Here is a 20,999-nt window from a genome sequence, read left to right as displayed (position 1 = left end):
ATGAGGCTGGACAGCTGGGGTGGGGGAGAGACAAGCAGGAGAGGGCTTTCTTTTCACAAACCCTTCCATTCTCGTGGGTGATCTGACTTCTCACCCTCTTATCTAATGTTTTCTACTCTACTGTCCCTTTGGTGCTCTTCAGTAATGAGGTTTCGGTGTTGTGTTTTGTTTAAAACTGTATAAACCACCCTCAATCCAAAACTGGATTTCATCATCATCATCATAATAATAATAATAATAATAATAATAATAAAATTTATTATTATTATTATTTATACCCCGCCCTTCCCCGCCAAACCGGGCTCAGGGCGGCTAACACAAATAAAATCACAACAAAAGCATAAAACAATTCATTAAAATACAGATTAAAATACAACTTAAAATTAAATCTACCGGTAAACTGCAGCCTCATTTTTAAGTAGCCCACCAATCACACCAAAAGAGCGAAACATCAGGGTTAAACTGAAACCAACCCAAAGGCTAGGTGGAACAGCTCCGTCTTGCAGGCCCTGCGGAAAGATGCCAAATTTCAGGGCTAAATACGAATAAATTTAAAATTACAAAAACTTTATACAGTAATCTGAACTAACATTACAATTAAGAGGGATTTCACAATGCTTTCTTTTTAAGTGTTCTGTTCTACTTTATACTTATGTTTACATTTCCAGATTTGTTTCTTTCACAATCCTGCTCTCAACCATCCTCCTAAACATGATGGAAGATGGATGATTCCCTTTTCACAAAAAGGGGAATAAACGATGAGAGCATAGTCCATAGGTTCAGCTGGGATTCCACCTTTAAATCCAAGATTCCCACTACTGCATCTCATTGTTCTTATTATTTGTAATACGCTTAAGAGCAATCTCTAGTGCCTTCTTAAAACAGCAGCAATTCTCAGCTCTTACAATGGAAAAATCCTATTGCCATGCTTAAAACTGGAAATTGCATTCAGTACCAATTTCACCTGAAAAACGAGATATTCATGTGTGGCAGCTTCCCATACACTCCCTGCTTACATCACTGACATGCAAAAATATTTCCCAATTTGTACCTAAGCAAAGCATGGTGGTTAATCTGCACAATTTGTGCCAATGCAAAGTTGCTGAAGATAATCACAAAGATTATCTCCTGCTACTTTTCCACCAGGCATAACACAAAAAGACATTGTGCAGTGACAAAATGCATAACACAAAAAGACATTGTGCAGTGACAAAATGCTTTCAAATGAGAAATAATGGCTCAATTTATTATGTAGATAACTCCTGGCCCTCCTTATATCTTCCTTCCAGGAAGAAACATTTCTGGTATGGGAAATACATTCTTTCCAAACCACAATTATTATTATTATTATTATTATTATTATTATTATTATTATTATTATTAAAATAGCTATTTAATTTTAGACTTCTAAAATACAACCATATCAAATCAACCAATAGAAACAAATAAACAGAAAAATACAAAAATATCAAATAACCAATAGAAACAAATAAACAAACAACCCCCCCAAAAAAACATATAATCTAGACATAATAATCCACACAAAAAATTTGAAAAAACAAAACACACAGAAAAAGCAAAGAATTATAAATAACAATTAAAAATTGACTTCCAATTGTCTGTATATCGCTTCCCTTAATAGTGAAACAAAACTTGCTATACCTTATACAATGATTGAAAAATATATAACTAAATAAATAGCTCACATTTTAATATAAACCACAATATTTTACAGTTTGATATGTGTGATTTTCTCTTTGAAGCAGGTCGCTTCAAACTTTCCATTTCTCTCACTTATGTATTGGATCTCATTCTCCACTCTAATCTCAACTGGCATAATTTATTATTACTATTATTTGTTCGCAGAATCTGTACCTTCTCCTCCAACAAAAATGCTCCCAAGCTGGCTTACGTACAGAACAAGGCAATCCCTGCCTACAGGTTTACAACCTAATGGAAAAGGGTGACAGTTGAGAAAGTGAGTTCTGCTTCCCAACTACATTCAGAGTTCATCCCATTGCATTTAGGGCTTCACTGCAGCCTATTACACCCCTAGTGTCCCTCCCCTCCCAATAATTCTCCTTGCCTCTTATCTGTTTCTCTTTCTTCCTTGCTCCAAGTAAACCTGTTGGTCCAGGTTTTTCCTGTGAAATCTTTGCAGGGATTTACCTCTGTATATACTAACTTGCCCAATGTTTCGTAAGAAGCTCAGTAAGTTTCAAATCTGCAATTGAAGCCTGTGTTTTCTTGGTATTTCGCCCTGAAATTGGTGTGTAACGGACCTGTCCCCATGGACTGCCACAACTCTGGGCATTTTGCATGCATGTATAACATGTGAACAAGGAACTATATTGACATCATGATGGATGGACAACATTTGGCTATGAGATCACAATTTTTGCAGGCCTGATACATATCAAGCCAATTGTTCTTATATATCAGACGCAGCAGGTAAATGAATAACATTTGCAGACCTGTGGTTACCCATCAAGCAGAACACAGTCCCCAGAGAAGTGCTGTGATATTTCAGGTGCTTGGTACATTCAGTGTTTTTGCTGCCTGCATGGTGAAAAAGAGAAGGCTCATTGATTCCCTGCTGGGCCATCATATATGGTAAGTGGACTGTGTTCAGTTTGCTGTGGGGTAACAAGTTATAAAAGCCTTTTAGAGGCAGAATACTTCCAGGATCCAGATATTTTGCGGCAGTCACAAGTAAGTCTACCTTTATCACCTTTGCCCATGCCTTTCATTTCACAAACTTTTTAAAAGATTGAAACTCTTGAGTTGCATCAAATACTGAGCAACAGGAGTTCCCTCTGCACCTCCAAAATTTGCTCAGGCTGGTCCCTCAACCCTTTGGAGCAGATTTTGAGGGTGCAACAAGGGAGGAGGTGAAGGAGAAGTTCCAATGTGCAGGAGGAAGTCTGTTGCATAAGCAGAACAGCAGCACTGGATAACTATTAACTTTGATTCTGTTTAGTTATTTTAGACAATGTACATGCCTATCCAGAGATGGAGCACACAGTTGCCCTACTATCTCTTAAAAGGGACAGCTATTCCTGTTGAGAAAGGTTATGCCTTTCCATTGGGATGGACTATCAAGGAGACCAAAAATAAAATTCAGGGTTTTATTTTATTATTTTCTTTTTTAAAAGTCACCCCCAGTGGCTGCATTATACATACCCACAGGCAAGACCATATCCTCCTGTCGAACACTTTCACACTTAAACACATCAATGGATTAGTCCGTGTTTGTCAGCCAGTTGGACCAGCTTTTAATGACCCATAGACAAATCCCAAAATGTGCCTCTGACCATCGGTTCTGGTAAACTTTAAGCTTCTGGAAAAACTCATTTGAAAACCAGTAAGTGGGTGAAGGCGGGAGATGGGCACTGCAGATCCTTAGACTCTGAACTGCTTTGAAGCAGATCTGTGCTTGCTACTAATAGTGTCAACAGAGGTCAAGAGCTTCAGGAGTGCACTTGGATTGTACGGAAAGAGGTTCCTTCTGTGTAGTCTAGAAACCGACTCGTGCACTTGTTGGAAACACTTCACTGATTTTTGAAGCACCCCTTCTTCTGATCCAAGTTTATTTAGCAAAATTGTGGAGTGAAAAGGTGAGGAAGTATCCAAAGTATCCTGAGGCAACACACATCGTTCTGTCTGGCCATCCACATCCATAAGGCCAGTGACTTCTGCACAAGCTTGATCTAAAGGTGTCTGCCTCATGTCTGCCAAACTCTCCTCTCCCATCCATTCCACCTCAGAATCTTCTGAGCTTTCATAATCCACCAGCCTGTGAAGGGCTTCCACCGAAGATGGATTATCAGACTCTTGCAAAAGGTTAGACTTGCTGGGCTTTACAGCTTGACTGTCAGTATGCCACAGTGAAGAAAAAATTGGGAACGAGGTTGAAAGGATCTCAGTACCGGATAGGGGATCATATGAAGCATCCTGCAAACTTGAGTCTAGCTGGTAGGCACTTTTTTCTTGGAAGGAGAAGTTCACAATAGAAAAGCTGAGCTCTCCATTAGAGGTGGTCTTGAAGTATTTAGAAATCTTGACAAAATGGTCCCAGTCTTGTACAAGAAGCTTTAAGTATCTTACAAAATATTCCAAGAAGCAGGTTTCAGATGAAATCAAGAAATCAAGTAGAACTGTGGCATCAAATGAAATACTTTTCAGCAGAAATAAGAAGATACAATGGGGATTGCAGCCATTCCGATGTGTAAAAGCAGCCCAGGTTCCATCATCAGAATGACACAAGGAAAGACCAGCTTTGTGCCAGAACCTAGAAAGTTAACAGTTGTAGAATAAGCAATTCATTGCTTTTGAATCAGTGAACATTTTAGCAAAGTTCTGTCATTTACCATAGCCTGGTCCAAACATAATGAGCTTGGTCTAATAAGCCATAGTTCAGTGCAATGCATGGTGTCCATGCACTTCATCCTCCCTCAACATTTCCAGGGCTTGTCAAACCATGGTTTCCAATTATATCTAAACGAGGAAACTGTGGCTTAATCTCCTACTACAAAGCCGGATATGAAACCAATATATGCTGCGAGAAGTGAAGTTACAGGGAACCAGGCAGAGGGCCTTCTCAGTAGTGGCACCCGCCCTGTGGAATGCCCTCCTGTCAGATGACAAGGAAATAAACAACTACCTGGCTTTTAGAAGACATCTGAAGGCAGCCCTGTTTAGGGAAGTTTTTAATGTTTGAAGTTTTATTCTGTTTTTAGTGTTCTGTTGGGAACTGCCCAGAGTGGCTGGGGAAACCCAGCAAGATGGGCGGGGTATGAATAAATAATAATAATATCATTAATCCTGGTTCGTGGTCAGTGATCTGAACTCATGAGGACAGTGCATTACACCATGTTGTGAGCTTCCCAAAGATATCAGACTGTGTGCTGTTCGAGTAAAAATGCTTGCCTAGGTGAATCTTTTGCCTTACCCAGCAAAGCAATTCTTATGGTTTAAAAGAAACAAAAAAATGCTGAACTTACTAGAATGATTTACTAAGATGAATACTAAGCAAATCAGTATGGAAAAACAGCATGCATAGTAGACATGGATGTGATGAAATACCTAGAGAATTAATAATAATAAATAATAATAATTTACCCCACCTATCTGGCTGGGTTTCCCCAGCCACTCTGGGTGGCTTCCAACAGAATATTAAAATACAATGGTCTATTAAACATTAAAAGCTTCCCTAAAGAGGGCTGCCTTCAGATGTCTTCTAAAAGTCTGGTAGTTGTTTTTCTCTTTGACATCTGGTGGGAGGGCATTCCACAGGGAGGGTGCCACTACCGAGAAGGCACTCTGCCTGGTTCCCTGTAACTTGGCTTCTTGCAGCGAGGGAACCGCCAGAAGGCCCTCGGCACTGGACCTTAGTGTCTGGGCACAACGATGGGGGTGGAGACGCTCCTTCAGGTATACTGGACGAGGCCGTTTAGAGCTTTAAAGGTCAGCAACAACACTTTGAATTGTGCTTGGAAACGTACTGGGAGCCAATGTAGGTCTTTCAAGACCGGTGTTATGTGGTCTCGGCGGCCGCTCCCAGTCACCAGTCTAACTGCCTCATTCTGGATTAGATGTAGTTTCCAGGTCACCTTTAAAGGTAGCCCCACATAGAGCACATTGCAGTAATCCAAGCAAGAGATAACTAGAGCATGCAACACTCTGGCGAGACAGTCTGCAAGCAGGTAGGGTCTCAGCCTGCATACCAGATGGAGCTGATAAACAGCTGCCCTGGACACAGAATTAACCTGCGCCTCCATGGACAGCTGAGAGTCCAAAATGACTCCCAGGATGTGCACCTGGTCCTTCAGGGGCACAGTTGCCCCAGGGAGTCCCCCACACCTGCCCGCCCCGCCCCGTCCCCCCAAAACAATAATTCTGTCTTGTCAGGATTCAACCTCAATCTGTTAGCCGCCATCCATCCTCCAACCGCCTCCACACTCACACAGGACCTTCACCGCCTTCACTGGTTCTGATTTGAAAGAGAGGTAGAGCTGGGTGTCATCCACATACTGATAAACGCCCAGCCCAAACCTCCTGATGATCTCTCCCAGCGGTTGCATGTAGATGTTGAAAAGCACGGGGGGAGGACAGAACCCTGAGGCACCCCACAAGTGAGAGCCCAGGGGTCTGAACACTCATCCCCCACCACCAATTTCTGAACATGGCCCAGGAGGAAGGAGTGGAACCACTGTATAACAGTTCCCCCAGCTCCCAGCCCCTCTAGATGGTCCAGAAGGATGTTATGGTTGATGGTGTCAAAAGCCGCTGAGAGATCCAACAGAACTAGGAAACAGCTCTTACCTTTGTCCCTAGCCCGGCGGAAATAATCAACCAGTGCAACCAAGGCAGTTTCAGTTCCATGATGAGGCCTGAATCCCGACTGGAAGGGGTCCAAGTGGTCCGCTTCTTCCAGGCATGCCTGGAGTTGTTCAGCAACCACTTGCTCAAATCACCTTGCCCAAGAATGGAAGATTTGAGACTGGGCAATAGTTGGTCATATTGGTTGCATCTAAAGATGGTTTCTTTAAGAAGCGGTTTAATAACTGCCTCTTTCAGCGGGTCTGGGAAGGCTCCCTCACAGAGAGAAGCATTCACCTCCCCACAAAGCAGCCTGTCCACATCCTTGGAGGTAACAGATTGGAATTGATTCCACGCAACTGGACTAGACAGGACTCTAGCACTCTCCCGGCCTGGCCCTGCTCCCACGGTGGAGTCTACCTCTTCCCAAATCTGAGCAACTTTATCTGCAAAAATTATTGCAGATCATGTGGCCCGTACTGGGCACCAATGGAGCAGGTGGTTCTGCTAAACTGCGAATCACCTGAAAGAGTCTCCTGCTGCTGTTTTCTGCAGATGCAATAGAGGCAGTGAAGAAAGTCTCCTTCGCTGTCGCTACCACCACTTGGTAGGCTCGACATTGAGCTCTAACCCGTGTCCGGTCAGCTTCAGAATGAGTTATCCGCCACTGGTGCTCTAGCCGTTTCAGCGATTGTTTCATTGCCCTCAGATCTGTGGGAAACCACAGGGCTGTCCTGGCTCCATGCAATCGGAGCCAAACAGTCAATAGCCCTGGTTAACTCCACATTCCAGCAGGCCACCAGTGAATCAGCTGAAAGGCCATCAACATGGGATAAAGCATCCCCTACTACTCTCTGGAAACCATTTGGATCCATTAAGTGGCTGGGGCGGACCATCCAAATTGGTCCCACCTCCCTGAAGAGGGGAAGGGTCGCAGAGAAGTCCAGTTGCACCAGGAAGTGATCTGACCATGGCACTTCTTTAGTTTCGCTTTTACTTAGTGTCAGATCACCAACATCCATAGAGGTGAACACCAGATCCAAGGCATGTTTGTGGCTATGGGTTGGGCCAGACTTATTCAGGGACAGCCCCATGGAGCCCATGCTTTCCACAAAGTCCCGAGCGGCCCCTTGTAAGGTTGTGTCGGCATGAACGTTAAAATCCCCTAGGACAACCAAACTAGGTGTCTCCAGAACATCCACCACGACCTGAAGCAGCTCAGGCAGGGAACCCTTGGTGCAGTGAGGAGGTCGGTACACCAAAAGGGAATCCTGTACTGCCCCTATTGCCCAACTTCCCTAACATGCACTCAAGAGAACTGGGTCTTCCCAATAGGACTCCTGGTGCAAACTAATGACTTCCTAAAAATCACTGCAAACCCCCCCCCCCACAAGGCATGGGTTGCTGTGCATAAGAGAAACCTGGTGGACAAGCAGCGGCAAGGACAGGCCCATCTGCTTCATCCAACCAAGTCTTTGTTACACATGCCAGGTCAAGTCCTCCATCCACGATCAAGTCATGGATGGCAGTGGTCTTATGAATCATTGACCTGGCATTGCACAGCAGCACCATCAGGTCATGTGGGTATCCCTTGCTGATTCCAGTATCCGTCTGGTCAAGACCAGACCCGGAGGCAGGAATAGTCCTCAAACAACAACGAAACCTGCCTCCTTGGTAACGACATGGTCTGGTCTTAGCGTAACTCCTCTTCCTACCCGTGATCACTGAGATTGGTTGTCCCAGTGAACCCCCCCCCCCCCCGGTGGAACCTGCCCCAGCCATTTTGTTGGCTGGGACCCACTCCCAGAGAAGCTTTTCCAACTTGAAACTCTCAAAGGTCAGGTCAGGTACTAAAACATAAATTTTCCTCCTGAAAGTACAGTTGTCACCCAATTACAAGGGTGCAATCATCTACTCACTTACTTGGGAGTAAGCCACTGGATTCAGTGGGGGTTAGTTCTCAGTAGACATATGTAGGATTGTGCTATTATTTAACTGTGGAAGTGCTAGGCTATTCTATTTGCCTAAAGGTGAGGGTTCTTTAAGGTGATACATGTATGCATCAGAGTGGACACACATCTTATAAACAGTATTCCCTCATATGCTAGAGAAAGGGAAATGGCTTTTTAAAGATGGTGCCCACCACACATGGCTTTGTAAGCAGCTGCATTAAAGACAGATTAAATCTTTTTTATCTGATCAAAAGGCTTAAATTAATCAATGCTATAGTCTGCATTTATTCATTATACTTACAGCCCAGCTTTCAACACAAAGGTTCCTGTTTACTAAAACACTACATGATTGAGTATTTCATTAGAATACAGCACATCAAAATATAAAACCAGAAATCCAATATATAATGCAACAATTGCAATTCTGTAGCAGACACACCAGTTGCTGTTTCTTAAAAAAAAAAAAAGAACCTCAGCCACCCCCACAAGCCCAAAGGACATGATACTCCTTGATTTGATGTTGTGAAAGTGTAATTCTTGGAGCAACAATAAATTTCTATACTGTTTGGGTAGTTCTGCACCTATAATTCCCAAGATAAAAGCTTCTGGGTTGTTTGTTTTTTAAAAAAATGTTATCTTACACATCTTTTTTTAACTAGTTATATTTCATTTCCCAGTAAGCTTTAACCTTACTACAAACCACCATATATGATAAAAATACCTTACCGGTATTAATCTTTGCATTTCCAGCACTTAATTCGATTTTGATTTATACATTTTCTCCAATCTACTAGGTGTTAGATACCATCTATATAACATTTCCATATAATTTTCTCTTAAAGCATAACATGCTGTCAATTTTATGCCCATATTCCACAATTGTTCCCATGCTTCCATATCTATATAACAAAAATTTATTGCCCAATGTATCATTGATTCTTTTACTTGCTCATCCTTTGTCTCCCATCCCAGTAATATTTTATACATTTTAGACAGCACTTTAACATTACATTCCAAAAGGTGTCTTTCCAATTGTGATAATTGTTCTCCAAAACCTTGTTTCATATCTTTCTTAAATACTTCATTCAAATGATATTGTATCCATGTTGTTAACATTCCTGATAAATCCTTAAATTAATTTAATTTAAATTCTCCTCCATCGTCTCTTAATAAATTTCTATAAGTTTCCCACTCTTCCGTCATAATCTTTTTCTGTAATGCTATAGCTTACAATGGTGAAAGCCAAAGTGGTGTTTTTTCCTCCAATAGATTTTTATATTTATCCCATATATACAAATTTCTCCTAATTATATGGTTTGTAAATCCTTTATGTAATTTCAGCTTTTCATACCACAAATAAGTGTGCCATCCAAAAATATTATCATGACCTTCTAGGTCTAAAATATGCAGATTTTTCAATGTCAACCATTCCTTCAACCAGCATAGATGAGATGCTTCATAATATAATCTCATATCTGGCAGGGGAAAACCTCCTCTCTCTTTCACATTTATCAATATTTTATATTTCCAGTTTTTTCCCTTGCCAGATATATTTAGAAATATCTTTTTGCCATACATTGAAACATTCTGTCCTGCCAACCACCATGATTGATTGAAACAAAAATAACTTTCTTGGTAATACATTCATTTTTACATGGTGTCCTTTTTAAACCCATGTCTATCTCTTACTCCTACTCCCTGAAGTTAGCTTCAGGTTGAACTGTTACCTGAAATATAGATGAAATCATTTTCTTATTTGTGATGACCATTATTTACTTATTAATTAATTAATTAATGCTTTATGACTTCAGAAAAGTGAAAATGGACACTAACCTTTCAAACTTTAAATGAACTGTTAATAAAGTTTTTGCAGCTTCCAACATGTCATCGTCTTGTTCTATGAACAGCGCAGAGAGCCATGCGCAAGGATGTTCAGATGTGTGAGATGACCACACATGGCTCTTTAAGAATGCCAGCAGCGGGTGCATAATACTCTCCAGATGAACTAAAAGCAAAAATCAGGAGAAGAAAGGATTCTTGTGAGCCAAGCTCTCTTTAATCAAACCAAACATTCACTTTTGAGTGTTCCCAAGTGTGCCTTTTGCACATGCTCTACACTGGCTACTTATCACTAACTGCTCTTCTAAAAGGTTTCAGAAGGAATACAGAGGGAAAGTTTCAAGAAATAGTGTGGATTGTGCATATTACCTCCAAATACCTTGTGATGGTAGGCAACTGGCAGCCTGTGGAACAAATCTGGCGTAACATTAATTTACAGGTGAAACTTGCAAAATTAGAATATCATGGAAAACTCCATTTATGTAAGCAATTGTTTTCATTAGCTACTGGAGTTTAATATATGAGATAGACTCATGACATGCAAAGCTAGATATGTCAAGCCTTTATTTGTTATAATTGTGATGATTATGGCGTACAGCTGATGAAAACCCCTAAGTTGACATTGTTAATTTGGGGTTCTCACCAGCTGTACACCATAATCATCACAATTATAACAAACAAAGGCTTGACATATCTCGCTTTGCATGTCATGAGTCTATCTCCTATATTAGTTTCACCTTTTAAGTTGAATTACTGAAAGAAATGAACCTTTCCATGATATTCTAATTTTTCGAGTTTCACCTGTAAGTTCATTCCACATTATCCTAAGCCTGGCTAAATGATAAAACAGCCTTTTGAACCCAGGCAATCTTGCCAAAGCTGGCTGGCGAAATGAGACAAAATTGCCAGAAATGCATCCATGCACCACCATAGGTCTTGCTCTCTCTGTGCCTCCCACTCCAGTCACAATATGGGCCTTTTAGGCTCGGTGGAGGTATAAGTGGACAGGTAACAAATAAACTGTAAGTGGAAGAAAGATGGACTAAAAGGTAGCTTGAGACAAATCAGGACTGAGCCCCAAAAGGGTCAATATTTATATCACAGCCCTATAAACAAGTATCTAGCCAGTGAATGCAACTCATCCATAAAACAGCATAAAAGGCTTCACATTTGGGATGGTGGTATACCGGAATGGGTGGACTGAGCTACACTTTAGAAAAGGCCTAGGCAAAACTGAAGGGTCTTGAACAGATATTTGAAACCAAGTACGTTTGGTGTTTGGTTAATACTAACAAGCAGGTGAGGAGTTCCACAACCTAGGCTAGTTTCTAGCTTCTAGGAAAATGAAACTTGATGCTTTGTTCAGAAGGGTAAAAAAAGACCTGACACAGCAGATTGTCTGCCACAGACAACAAACAGGAACCTTGAGGCCTATGTCTTCTGAAATATGCAAAACTGGTTCTATACATACATATCATTAGCTCCTCCTTTAAAGAATTAATTGATTCTGATTTCTTAATCAACAGTCTATGCACCAAGACATTTATGGGTTGAACTTTCTAATTAGAGAGAAGAGACATGCCAAATTATACTGCATGGAGAATTTGAATTCTTTAGAGTTTTCGTACTTGTCTTTCAACATCAGCTCATACTCCCACCCCCATTTGGAACTACTTGGCCACATACACCCCCAAAGCCATGATGGAAGTAATCTCAAAATCTGAAAAGCCATTTTAGTTGGCTAGCAGAGTAACAAAGAACGGGTGCTGATACAAATACAAAAGCAATTCACCATTCTAGGATTTCCATGCATTTTCAAGACAAAGTTCTTTTCATAACCTCACTACTTGATATACAAAACATGCAACAACTTGTTAAAAACCACCTTTAGCATCTTCTTTTTAACTTCCTATTACAGCAATATGCACATCAGATATTTTTTTTTAAAAAAAACCTTTGGGGGGAAAAGAGTGGCTTTTGCTTAGTCCTCACCAATTAAAGTGGTCCTTATTTACATAACTAAAGCTTTAGCTGCTTTGCTGTTGGCATCCTTCAGAGACAATGGAGCGCGCCTCAAGGGGTGAAGTCAAACCACTGTGTTGGGCGCACTGAAGTGACCTCCCCAGGGCGCAAGCCTGGGCAGCGTGTATGGAGGTCCTGGGCTGCCCAGACAACAAGACCCCTCTCTTGGCCTCACTGATGTGGTCCAAAGGAAAGAGGAGCAGTACATTTGGCACTAGCTTGGCTGTAGGAGTTGCCTGAAGAAGACATGCAAGGCACCACCCAACCGTCTTAACCTACTGATTAAAGCTTGCAGCTTCAACAAAGTGCTGGTAGAGCATGTATCCCAAGCAACTATCTGGTGCCTTAATAGGCCTTCAGGCAATGTCTTGTCTCACAGGAATCATTAAACTTTTTAGTTCCATTTTGGTTTTGTGAGCAAGAGCTGTGGGCTACACTCATTCTGGTTATCCTCTAACCCAGTGTTTTTCAACCACTGTTCCGCGGCACACTAGTGTGACGCGAGATGTTGCCTGGTGTGCCGTGGGAAAATTACTTTATATATAGTCAATATAGGCACAGAGTTAATTTTTTTTAACATTTTCTAATGGTGGTGTGCCTCGTGATTTTTTTCATGAAACAAGTGTGCCTTTGCCCAAAAAAGGTTGAAAAACACTGCTCTAACCCATACACAGAATGTAGATGTGGGTGCCAATATGAACTTTTCCTATGGTTTATTACTGTAGATAATGGCAGCAGTACAGTCGGCATAACTTGATATAAAAACAGACCCCCATTGATAACCCCATCCTGGTGCTACTTCTTATCTGAAACGCATCCTGGAATGCATTGGTAAACTCCTTGTCTTTTAATGTAAGGATCAGCACAGTAATCTTGTGCTACTACCAAACATAATTAACACCCCCTATGGGAGCCCTGCACAGACAATAGAATCTAAACAAAAAATAAAAAAATCATTCCAGTAGCACCTTAGAGACCAACTAAGTTTGTTCTTGGTATGAGCTTTCGTGTGCATGGTGCTACCTTTTGGTGCTACTGGAAGGATTTTTTTAGTTTATTTTTTTTTTTTTTTGACTATGGCAGACCAAGACGGCTACCTACCTGTAAATAGAATCTAAACTTAGAATTCAACAAACAAACAAAAATTTCTCATTAGGATTATGTCCTTCAATTACTAACTACCAAAGATATCAAAATGGGGGAAAAACAGGAACTTGTAGGAAATAAACAATGAAATGAAAGAATAAAATTTATTGACAATTGCTCATTCAAAAGCCCCCCCCTTCTATAAGAGTACATTGCCTCAAAATAGGACATAAACCCCTGATTTTTAATGGCTAGCTAGTTCACAAACTCCAACATGGACCTCTTTTCTCTACTCTGAAGAACCAAAATGATGCTATGCTTCACTTCACGGCATGTATACCCTTCTTCTTCCCTTTCTCACTTTACTTTTAGCATGGGTGTGTGGCAAATGTCATGCTCACTCTCCCTTTAAGCTTTTTGAGAAGTATTCTTTTTCCTCTTTAGATCAAGGTGTGTATGTACAGGTACGATTTTCTGCCCACTTATATTGCAACTTTGCTGTCTGGAGCACCACCCATATGCCCTTTCACTTTCATTTCAAGTAATAAACCAATCTTTCCTTGTTCTTCAACCATATGTACTTTCGATGGGCATAAGGTTAAGAGTAAGCATATACTTTTCAACAGAGAAGGTAACCACTCACCACCTCAGGACCAAGGATGAGTTGGGGTGGAGGCTCAGAAGCACTTTGTCAGGGAACCGCCACCTGGCCCGCTGAGGGGACCGGAGGCTCTGTTAGGATACAGAGAGCCTCGACGCCAACTGAGCAGCAGTACCTTGTCCAGCGTGGAAAGCCGCCACACCTCCAGTGAGGAGGAAAGGGAAGGGGCCAGCCTGGTGAGGAGAGGGCTTGGGGATGCCACGGAGAGCCCCAGCACCTCATCCAGCCAGGAGTGACAAACAGGGAGTCTTGTGGGAACAGGGCTTGGGGAGGCTACAGAGCCCCTGCACTCACTTTGCCCGGCTGGTCAGGAGGGAGGCACACCATTTCCGTTGCCCCAATGGCGCAGAGGAGTGAAACGCAAGGAGGGTAGGAGGAGACTTGGAGTGCCGAAGTTCTTATGCTGGGGAAAGAGCCAGAAGGGGCACTCCCAGATTCTGCCAGCGACTGAGACAGACATGTACTTGGAAGCTCTGCACTATAAATATTTTGCACAATAAACCTGTAAAAAGACAGGTTGGGCTACTGCTTCGTTACTCGTGAGGCACCAACACATTAACCTTACACACTTTGTGTCCTTGGGTGTAATGTTGCCAAACCCTCCAGCAGCTCTTGCAACTCACAAACAGAAGGGAGAGATGGAAGTGTTTCAATGGAAGGGTAGAAGGGATTCTTTTGTTTAAGACTACAACACTGCCAGGCCTTATGTGGCATGCTGCCAAAACTGTGAGCCTGCACCAATTATAGAAGTAAAATTGGCAATACTGTACGAAGTAGAATTGCCCATTCACATGAACTGCTGATCTAGAGAAGAGGCACATAGACAAAATGGTTGTGGATGTGGGAATCACAGAAATTTGGTAGAGTTGGAGACCCCCTCCCATCTTGTTCAAAGCAGGAATCACAGCTAAATAATTCCTAACAGATGGCCATCCAACCTCTGTTTAAAAGCCTCTAATGAAGGAGAGTCCGCCGTCTTCTGAAGTCAGGGAGATTGGCCTATCACCCTTCACTCCTTTCTAAAGGTACCCCTCTCCCACGAAACTAATGGCTGGAAAGGGTTTAAGCCACTTTGAAAACTTACCTCGGGCTTCAGCTTCAGATGCAGAATCTGTTATCTTAACCTCTAAAGCTTTAAGCAAAACCAAGCTTAGGGCTCTTAGGGTCACTTGAGCAGGATTGCAACAGATACCCACTTCTGGCTTCACCTGACTGCCTCCATAGTGGCTCGCCTTTTCACTAAGGGTGAAACGATTCAGCCACCCAGTAGCTACAAACTGCAGAACAACATCAGCAAACACTAATCTGTCCTTGGCAAAATGCAGGTTGGGGTGGGAGGAAGAAGGAACGTTTCCCTTGATTAGGTCTTCACCAGCCTTGTGAAGAACGCATTTCTTAAGCAGCACGATAGCTTTCTTCTTGATTAAATCATGAACGGGTGAAGTGACAAGACCCAACACACATGAAACGTTCAAAAGCAACATCCTTTGACAGACAAGGTTCAGTGGTGTCTGAGTTCTGGAGGCCACAAGTAGTTCAAGGAGGTCCAGAAAGCTGCTCAAGTCATTTGTGGCTTTTGCAGATACTGGGATATCTTGGGCAATTTCAGAATAAGAAGATGGGATGCGGTTGTAAAAGTCTTCAAGCACATTGTCAAGAGAAGTAAGAATCTTCTGTAGCCCACCTGTAATGACAGCATCAAGCAGTGTTTCAGGACCATCTCTAAGACAGTTTAGCTCATCTACTTAATTAAAGCAGATTTGTAAAATGTTAAACTTCCAAATATTGATTTTTGCTCTAGACAGAAAAGCCCACAGTAAATATTTTCAGGCACACAAACTATTCTAGTATACGCTGCCTTCTTCCCCTACAGGTTATTTACAAAGTAAACCTGGTTCAAATGATACCTCCTTTGCACAATCCTTCATCTTTTAAAATTTCTCTGATCACGTTTGTAAGAGTCCACAGGCATTCCGCTACATGACTGCTCTTGGGAAACCCAGACAAAGCCTCTGAACAAAAAGCAAACCAGGCGCTATTCAGGGAACCCTGAAAAAAGAGAGGAAAAAAACAATTCTCTGTATTAGGGTTGAGCAACTGGTAGACCTGAAGAAGTGTCATCTGACCTCTTCTCCTCCTACACCTGAGCATTGGGGAACATGTGAATAGCCTTGAGACTCCCAAGATCCACAATTTGAATTCAGAACAGAAAGACCAATGGTGGCTTCCACAATGGACAGTACGTAAAAAAACGTAAAGGACCCCGGATGGTTAAGTCCAGTCAAAGGCGACTTTGGGTGCTCATCTCGCTTTCAGGCAGAGAGCGCCAGCGTTTGTCCACGGACAGTTTTCCAAGTCATGTGGCCAGCATGACTGAACCGCTTCTGGGCCAACGGAACACCGTGAGGGAAACATCCCAGCTCCTGCCAACCTAGAAGTTCTAAAGCATGCCAGTGCAAGTAGATAAATAGCTGCCGCTGCCATGGAAAGGTAATGGATAGTACATTCTGTAATGGGTTTGATGTTTCCCTTTTTAAATTTTTTTTAAAAATAATTCTTTATTGAAGGTTATAACATTCCATACAATAAAATCAGAACAAAACAAACAACAACAAAAACAGAGAAAAAAGAAAAAGAAAGAAAAAGAAAAAGAGAAAAGAAAAAAAAACCAACCTAATAATAAATATCAAACATAACAAAATACACCAATTAAATTTTAAATAAAATATAACATAGTAAAAAAAATCTTACATATTCATTCATTCAATTAACAACAGATCAATAATTGTTATTCCCACAAAATAAATAATAATAAATCATAAATCATAATACCTGTTGTTGGCTTTCAATTTTGCCAACTTCTTAGGCTTCCGTTTGACGTTTTCACAGCAAAGAACATTGTATTCTCTGGGTCAATTTAATGAAATATGAAGGCAATACTGAAGTGTATGGGAATCGCTCAGTCCTTTGGCAAGAGCTCAGCTATATCATTAGCAATGTAGAAGGTGAACATCTTATTCCAACTCACTGCAGCTCTGTTTACCGTTGTCTATGGGACAATCAGCTGAAAGGTTTTAGCTTTCAGAAACTTTTTGGCATGGATGCTGGTAGCTGCTAAAGCCTTCACTGCCCCCAAATGGACAGACAACCTTACAAGACTTTCATATAAAATGAGGATGTAGCGTTTAGCATGGGGCGGCGGCGGTATACTTCATAAATTATGTGTTGCCAAAGGCTCGGAGGATTTTGAAAAACTCTTATGACGTTGGGACACACAGGACTCCCTCTCCACAGTACAACATGAAATTTGGCTTTCCTAATGGTCTTGGGCAAGATTCCTGCATTGCAGGGGATTGGACTAGATGATCCTCACGATCCCTTCCAACTCTCCAACTCTATGATTTACCTGATACCCTTTCGTGTCTCTCTTATTTTTATTGTGTTTGACTTTGATTTACTGCAATAAAAATCTTTTTTGGGGGAAACTGTAGAAAGTGGGTCTGTAGGGAACAGATAGCTTTTGCGAGGAAGTTGTCACCCACTACTTAGCAGCTGCTGGGATTAAGTTGAAGGTCTTGCATTTGGATAGTGGGTGAGATATTGCTACCCTTAATGCACTGTGCAGACATTGTCTTGATCAGCCCCTTAAGTGTGCAAACACTTCTGAAGATGGAATAACAAAAATGAAGTTTCTCTTGTGTTATGAAGCCCTCTGCCTGATTATTCTGGTACTGCACTACCAAAAGAAAACCAATACAGCGGAACAGGCTTCACCTGCGTCCACCCTCTGGATGAAACTCTGAGGATGCGAAAGTTGGCTGAGCATGGGAGAGAATCTGCATCAGAACCCAGGCATGCATACACAGAGCTCATGCTTAATAGGGGCCATGTGTGCTGCCACCATGGAATCACCAATTGGAAGCTGCAGAAGCCACGATGGATGTTCGGCTTCCAAAGAATGTTCACACACTGGAACACTGACTTCCGGGTTTTCAACATTTGGGAGCAGATTTCAACAACTAAGCCGTTCAACTACCCAAGTTCCACTGTACTGTACTTCAAAGCAGCTATCATACCCCATGCCTACTGAAAGGAACAGTCTTAACTCTATCAGGCTATGGCAGATGGAGAACTGGGAACTTCACTAGCTCTTTGGAGACAGGACATGCTCTTCTTTTCCTCATCTGTTATTGGCAGTGGCCAATGCCTTCAAGACCAGCTGCATTTAGCTGCTCCTCTCCTTGAATTGTTTTTTTTAAAAATAGTTTTATTTAAATCACCAACAACCAAAACACAAACAGTGAAACCCCCTAGGTGGCCGATACATTGGGTATACATGAACAATAAAAACATATTCAAATCAACCACATGTACAATTCTATATATATTAACACTCCACAAGGTTTATTTAACTTTTAACATTTTAATTACCCCAAATTGTTCAAACCTACCCAAATAATTCAATATCCTCTCAAACCAATTCTCCTCTTTCTCACTGACCTTACTCTCCCTGAATTGTTTCAAATCAAGCTGGTCATTATAAAAATTACAGTGCAGCTTTAACAACTGATGTCATTATTTCTGTTGTCTCCTTCCATAAACCTTCTCATTTTGTGTCATGTACCCAAGACAAGGGGTGAAAAGAAGGTAGATCAAGATCTATTGGAAGATCTTTGAGTGCTTTGCTATAGCAATGATTTATGACTCCCAACAACAAATGACTTTTCCCACCTCATTTTGACTACTGAAATAAAGCCCAGACTAACCAAAAGCAGACTATTGTTTGGAAGGACTGTAAGTTCAGTTCAGATAGTGAAAACAAATTCCTAGGCTCAAAATATGCTCAGAAGGAACTTGTACTTTCAGTGCTAGTGGTATTTTGTACCCAATTCTGGTTAGTGCAAATTGGGGTTCTAGCAAAAACAACAAAGTAGATCATAAATATATGAAATCTGTCCACTTGTTCAACACTGTAAGCTTGAAGACAGAGGCAGTCTTGCTTTTATTTATCTTATATAAGCCACTTAGAGCCTTTGCAACTGAAGAACAGAATAAAAGCTGTAAATGTAAAGCTTTAAATAACAGTTACGGTAAGTAGAGAGGAAGCTCTCACCAACAAAGACATACTACAATCTAGGCACTACCCCTGACATTCTACAATCTAGGCACTACCCCTGAAGACGCAAGTGTTTTGTCAGACCATGTTTTGAGTGATTGTTCTACCCTCACACCCCACAGTAAAGAAGCACAAAAAACCCGGATTAAACCAGCCTAGGAAGATGGAGTAACACTACAGAATCTGATTAGTTAAAAGAAGAAAAAGTGATTCATTTCTCAAACACCACCTTAAAAATAGCCCTGCCAAATAAATAAATTTTGGCTGTTTAATCAATTAACAGCATTCTCCTATAAGTCTACTCAGAAGTAAGCCCCACTGAGTTCTATGTAGGTACACAGTTGCAGCCATTTACCCAACAGTAAGCCCCATTGAACTTAACAGAACATCCCATAATTCCCTCTTGGTGTGCAAAAGAAAGCCTTTTCTAAGAAGATATCTGCCATCCACAGATTTTTAAGTACTTAAATAAAAAATAATGAACTTTTAAAACATTATGATTGATTTAAAAAGGATCCCTTAATTACTTGCAGATTTTTAAATCAACTGAATGATGCAGCTGACTTAATTACACACCTACTTCAAAAAACAGAGTGAAGCAGATAGCTGTTTTAGTGGGAACTAGCCCGAAGCCCACTTTGTAACTCACCTCTTCTGTTAGTTGAAAATGCACAAGGAAGACCAAAGCTTTGGAAGCCTGATAAGATAGCTGTTTATCAGAAATAAGTAACAGATGAATCTGCAATAAGTGGAAAAGGGAGAAATTGTAAATAATGGATATCTTAGCAACAGAGCTATTTGGGCTGGGCGGGGCTGGGGCTGGGGGGTGGGGAATCATCCACAAACTTACTAATTTTGAGTCTATGTTGGCTTCTTTCAGAAGAATTCTAATAATCTCTACATATTTCTGTTTTGATTCAACTGCCACCCCTTGGGATTGTATTTTGGATAGCATCATCTTGATCAAGGTTAACTGAAGCAGCATAATTTCTCGTGAATGGCATACTGAACGAATCACACTTTCAGATGTGTCCGGCTCATCATCTGTCTTGAGGGCTGTAAACGCTGGATCAGAAGAGTTCCGAGCACCAGTGTTAGGAGAAAACAGACTCATTGCCCGTGATATTCTATTTGTTGATGACAAATGTTGCAGTGATATAGGAGGATTTAGAAGAGCTGCACAACTATGACTATCTTTCAGAAATAAGGCATCTACCAGCATATCATCATACATTTGCTGGAGAGAGTCCCCATTGTGGGAAAATTTGGTATTTTCGGTCATTCTTTGCACATTCACATTACAGAGATCTGAGTTGGTTCTCCAATAAGCAGGAAAAGTTCATCATTTCATGCAGCTTTTTCTCTGGTGTATCTAGAATTAAAGACAATAGTGAATATCGTCATCAGCAGGAGATTGTTAAATCAGCAAGAAGACCAAACAGTTTAGATTAGTTATCTGACTGGAAATAAGTACTTTTGGAAACAGTGCAATCCTATGCATACCTATGGGAGATATAAACCATATTTCAAGGGAGCATATCAGAACTATGAATATTGAACTCCTTGAAAGAAAGGTGGGATATAACAATAGATATTGCAGCCTGTTGTAAGAATATTAAGGTCTTATATATAATAATTGTTCATAAGCAAACATGTACATGAATGTATGGGCCACATGTCTGAAACAGCACCATTTTGACTCCCAGCTGACCAAGTATTTCTCTGCAAGGAGGAAGATGTAATAAGAAAAAATCTGCCCTTATTCCCTTATGGGGTACACAAGAGCCCTTGCAAAGTCCTTTGCAGGTTCTCCATTGATAGGAGTAAAAACAGAGGCCAACCAGAGAAGATTGAGAAGCAAAGCGCTAGTAAGCTTGATCTTTCTTGAAGCTGTTGCAACAGCGGTGATTTTCAGGGGAAAAGGCCCAGAACAAAGCAGGCATGCTCTTATAAAGACATTTCAAAAATCTCTCCTGGAGTCTAGCCCACCCCCAGAAACAGC

At 41.3% G+C, this 20,999-nt stretch overlaps 1 protein-coding gene across 2 annotated transcripts in view; it reads right to left on the bottom strand.

Annotated features, from left to right (window-relative positions):
- The window catches only part of LOC117056462 (protein Lines homolog 1-like), an 89,382-nt gene that overhangs the window by 66,223 nt on the left and 2,160 nt on the right, over positions 1 to 20,999 (bottom strand). The window contains exons 2-7 of one of the 2 annotated variants that reach the window (XM_033166849.1): positions 19,848 to 20,369; positions 19,647 to 19,736; positions 15,789 to 15,930; positions 14,966 to 15,565; positions 10,107 to 10,278; positions 3,032 to 4,291 (exon numbers count right to left, since the gene is read on the bottom strand). In XM_033166849.1, the coding sequence (XP_033022740.1) occupies positions 3,403 to 4,291; positions 10,107 to 10,278; positions 14,966 to 15,565; positions 15,789 to 15,930; positions 19,647 to 19,736; positions 19,848 to 20,279 (2,325 nt within the window). In that variant the 5' untranslated portion in view covers positions 20,280 to 20,369 and the 3' untranslated portion in view covers positions 3,032 to 3,402. Of the gene's footprint in view, positions 1 to 3,031; positions 4,292 to 10,106; positions 10,279 to 14,965; positions 15,566 to 15,788; positions 15,931 to 19,646; positions 19,737 to 19,847; positions 20,370 to 20,999 lie in introns of those variants that run through there. The other variant, XM_033166848.1, reaches the window with a different exon arrangement.

Source organism: Lacerta agilis, chromosome 13 (assembly GCF_009819535.1).
Source record: "Lacerta agilis isolate rLacAgi1 chromosome 13, rLacAgi1.pri, whole genome shotgun sequence".
Lineage (NCBI taxonomy): Eukaryota > Metazoa > Chordata > Lepidosauria > Squamata > Lacertidae > Lacerta > Lacerta agilis.
This window is presented reverse-complemented; position numbering and strand designations above follow the sequence as displayed.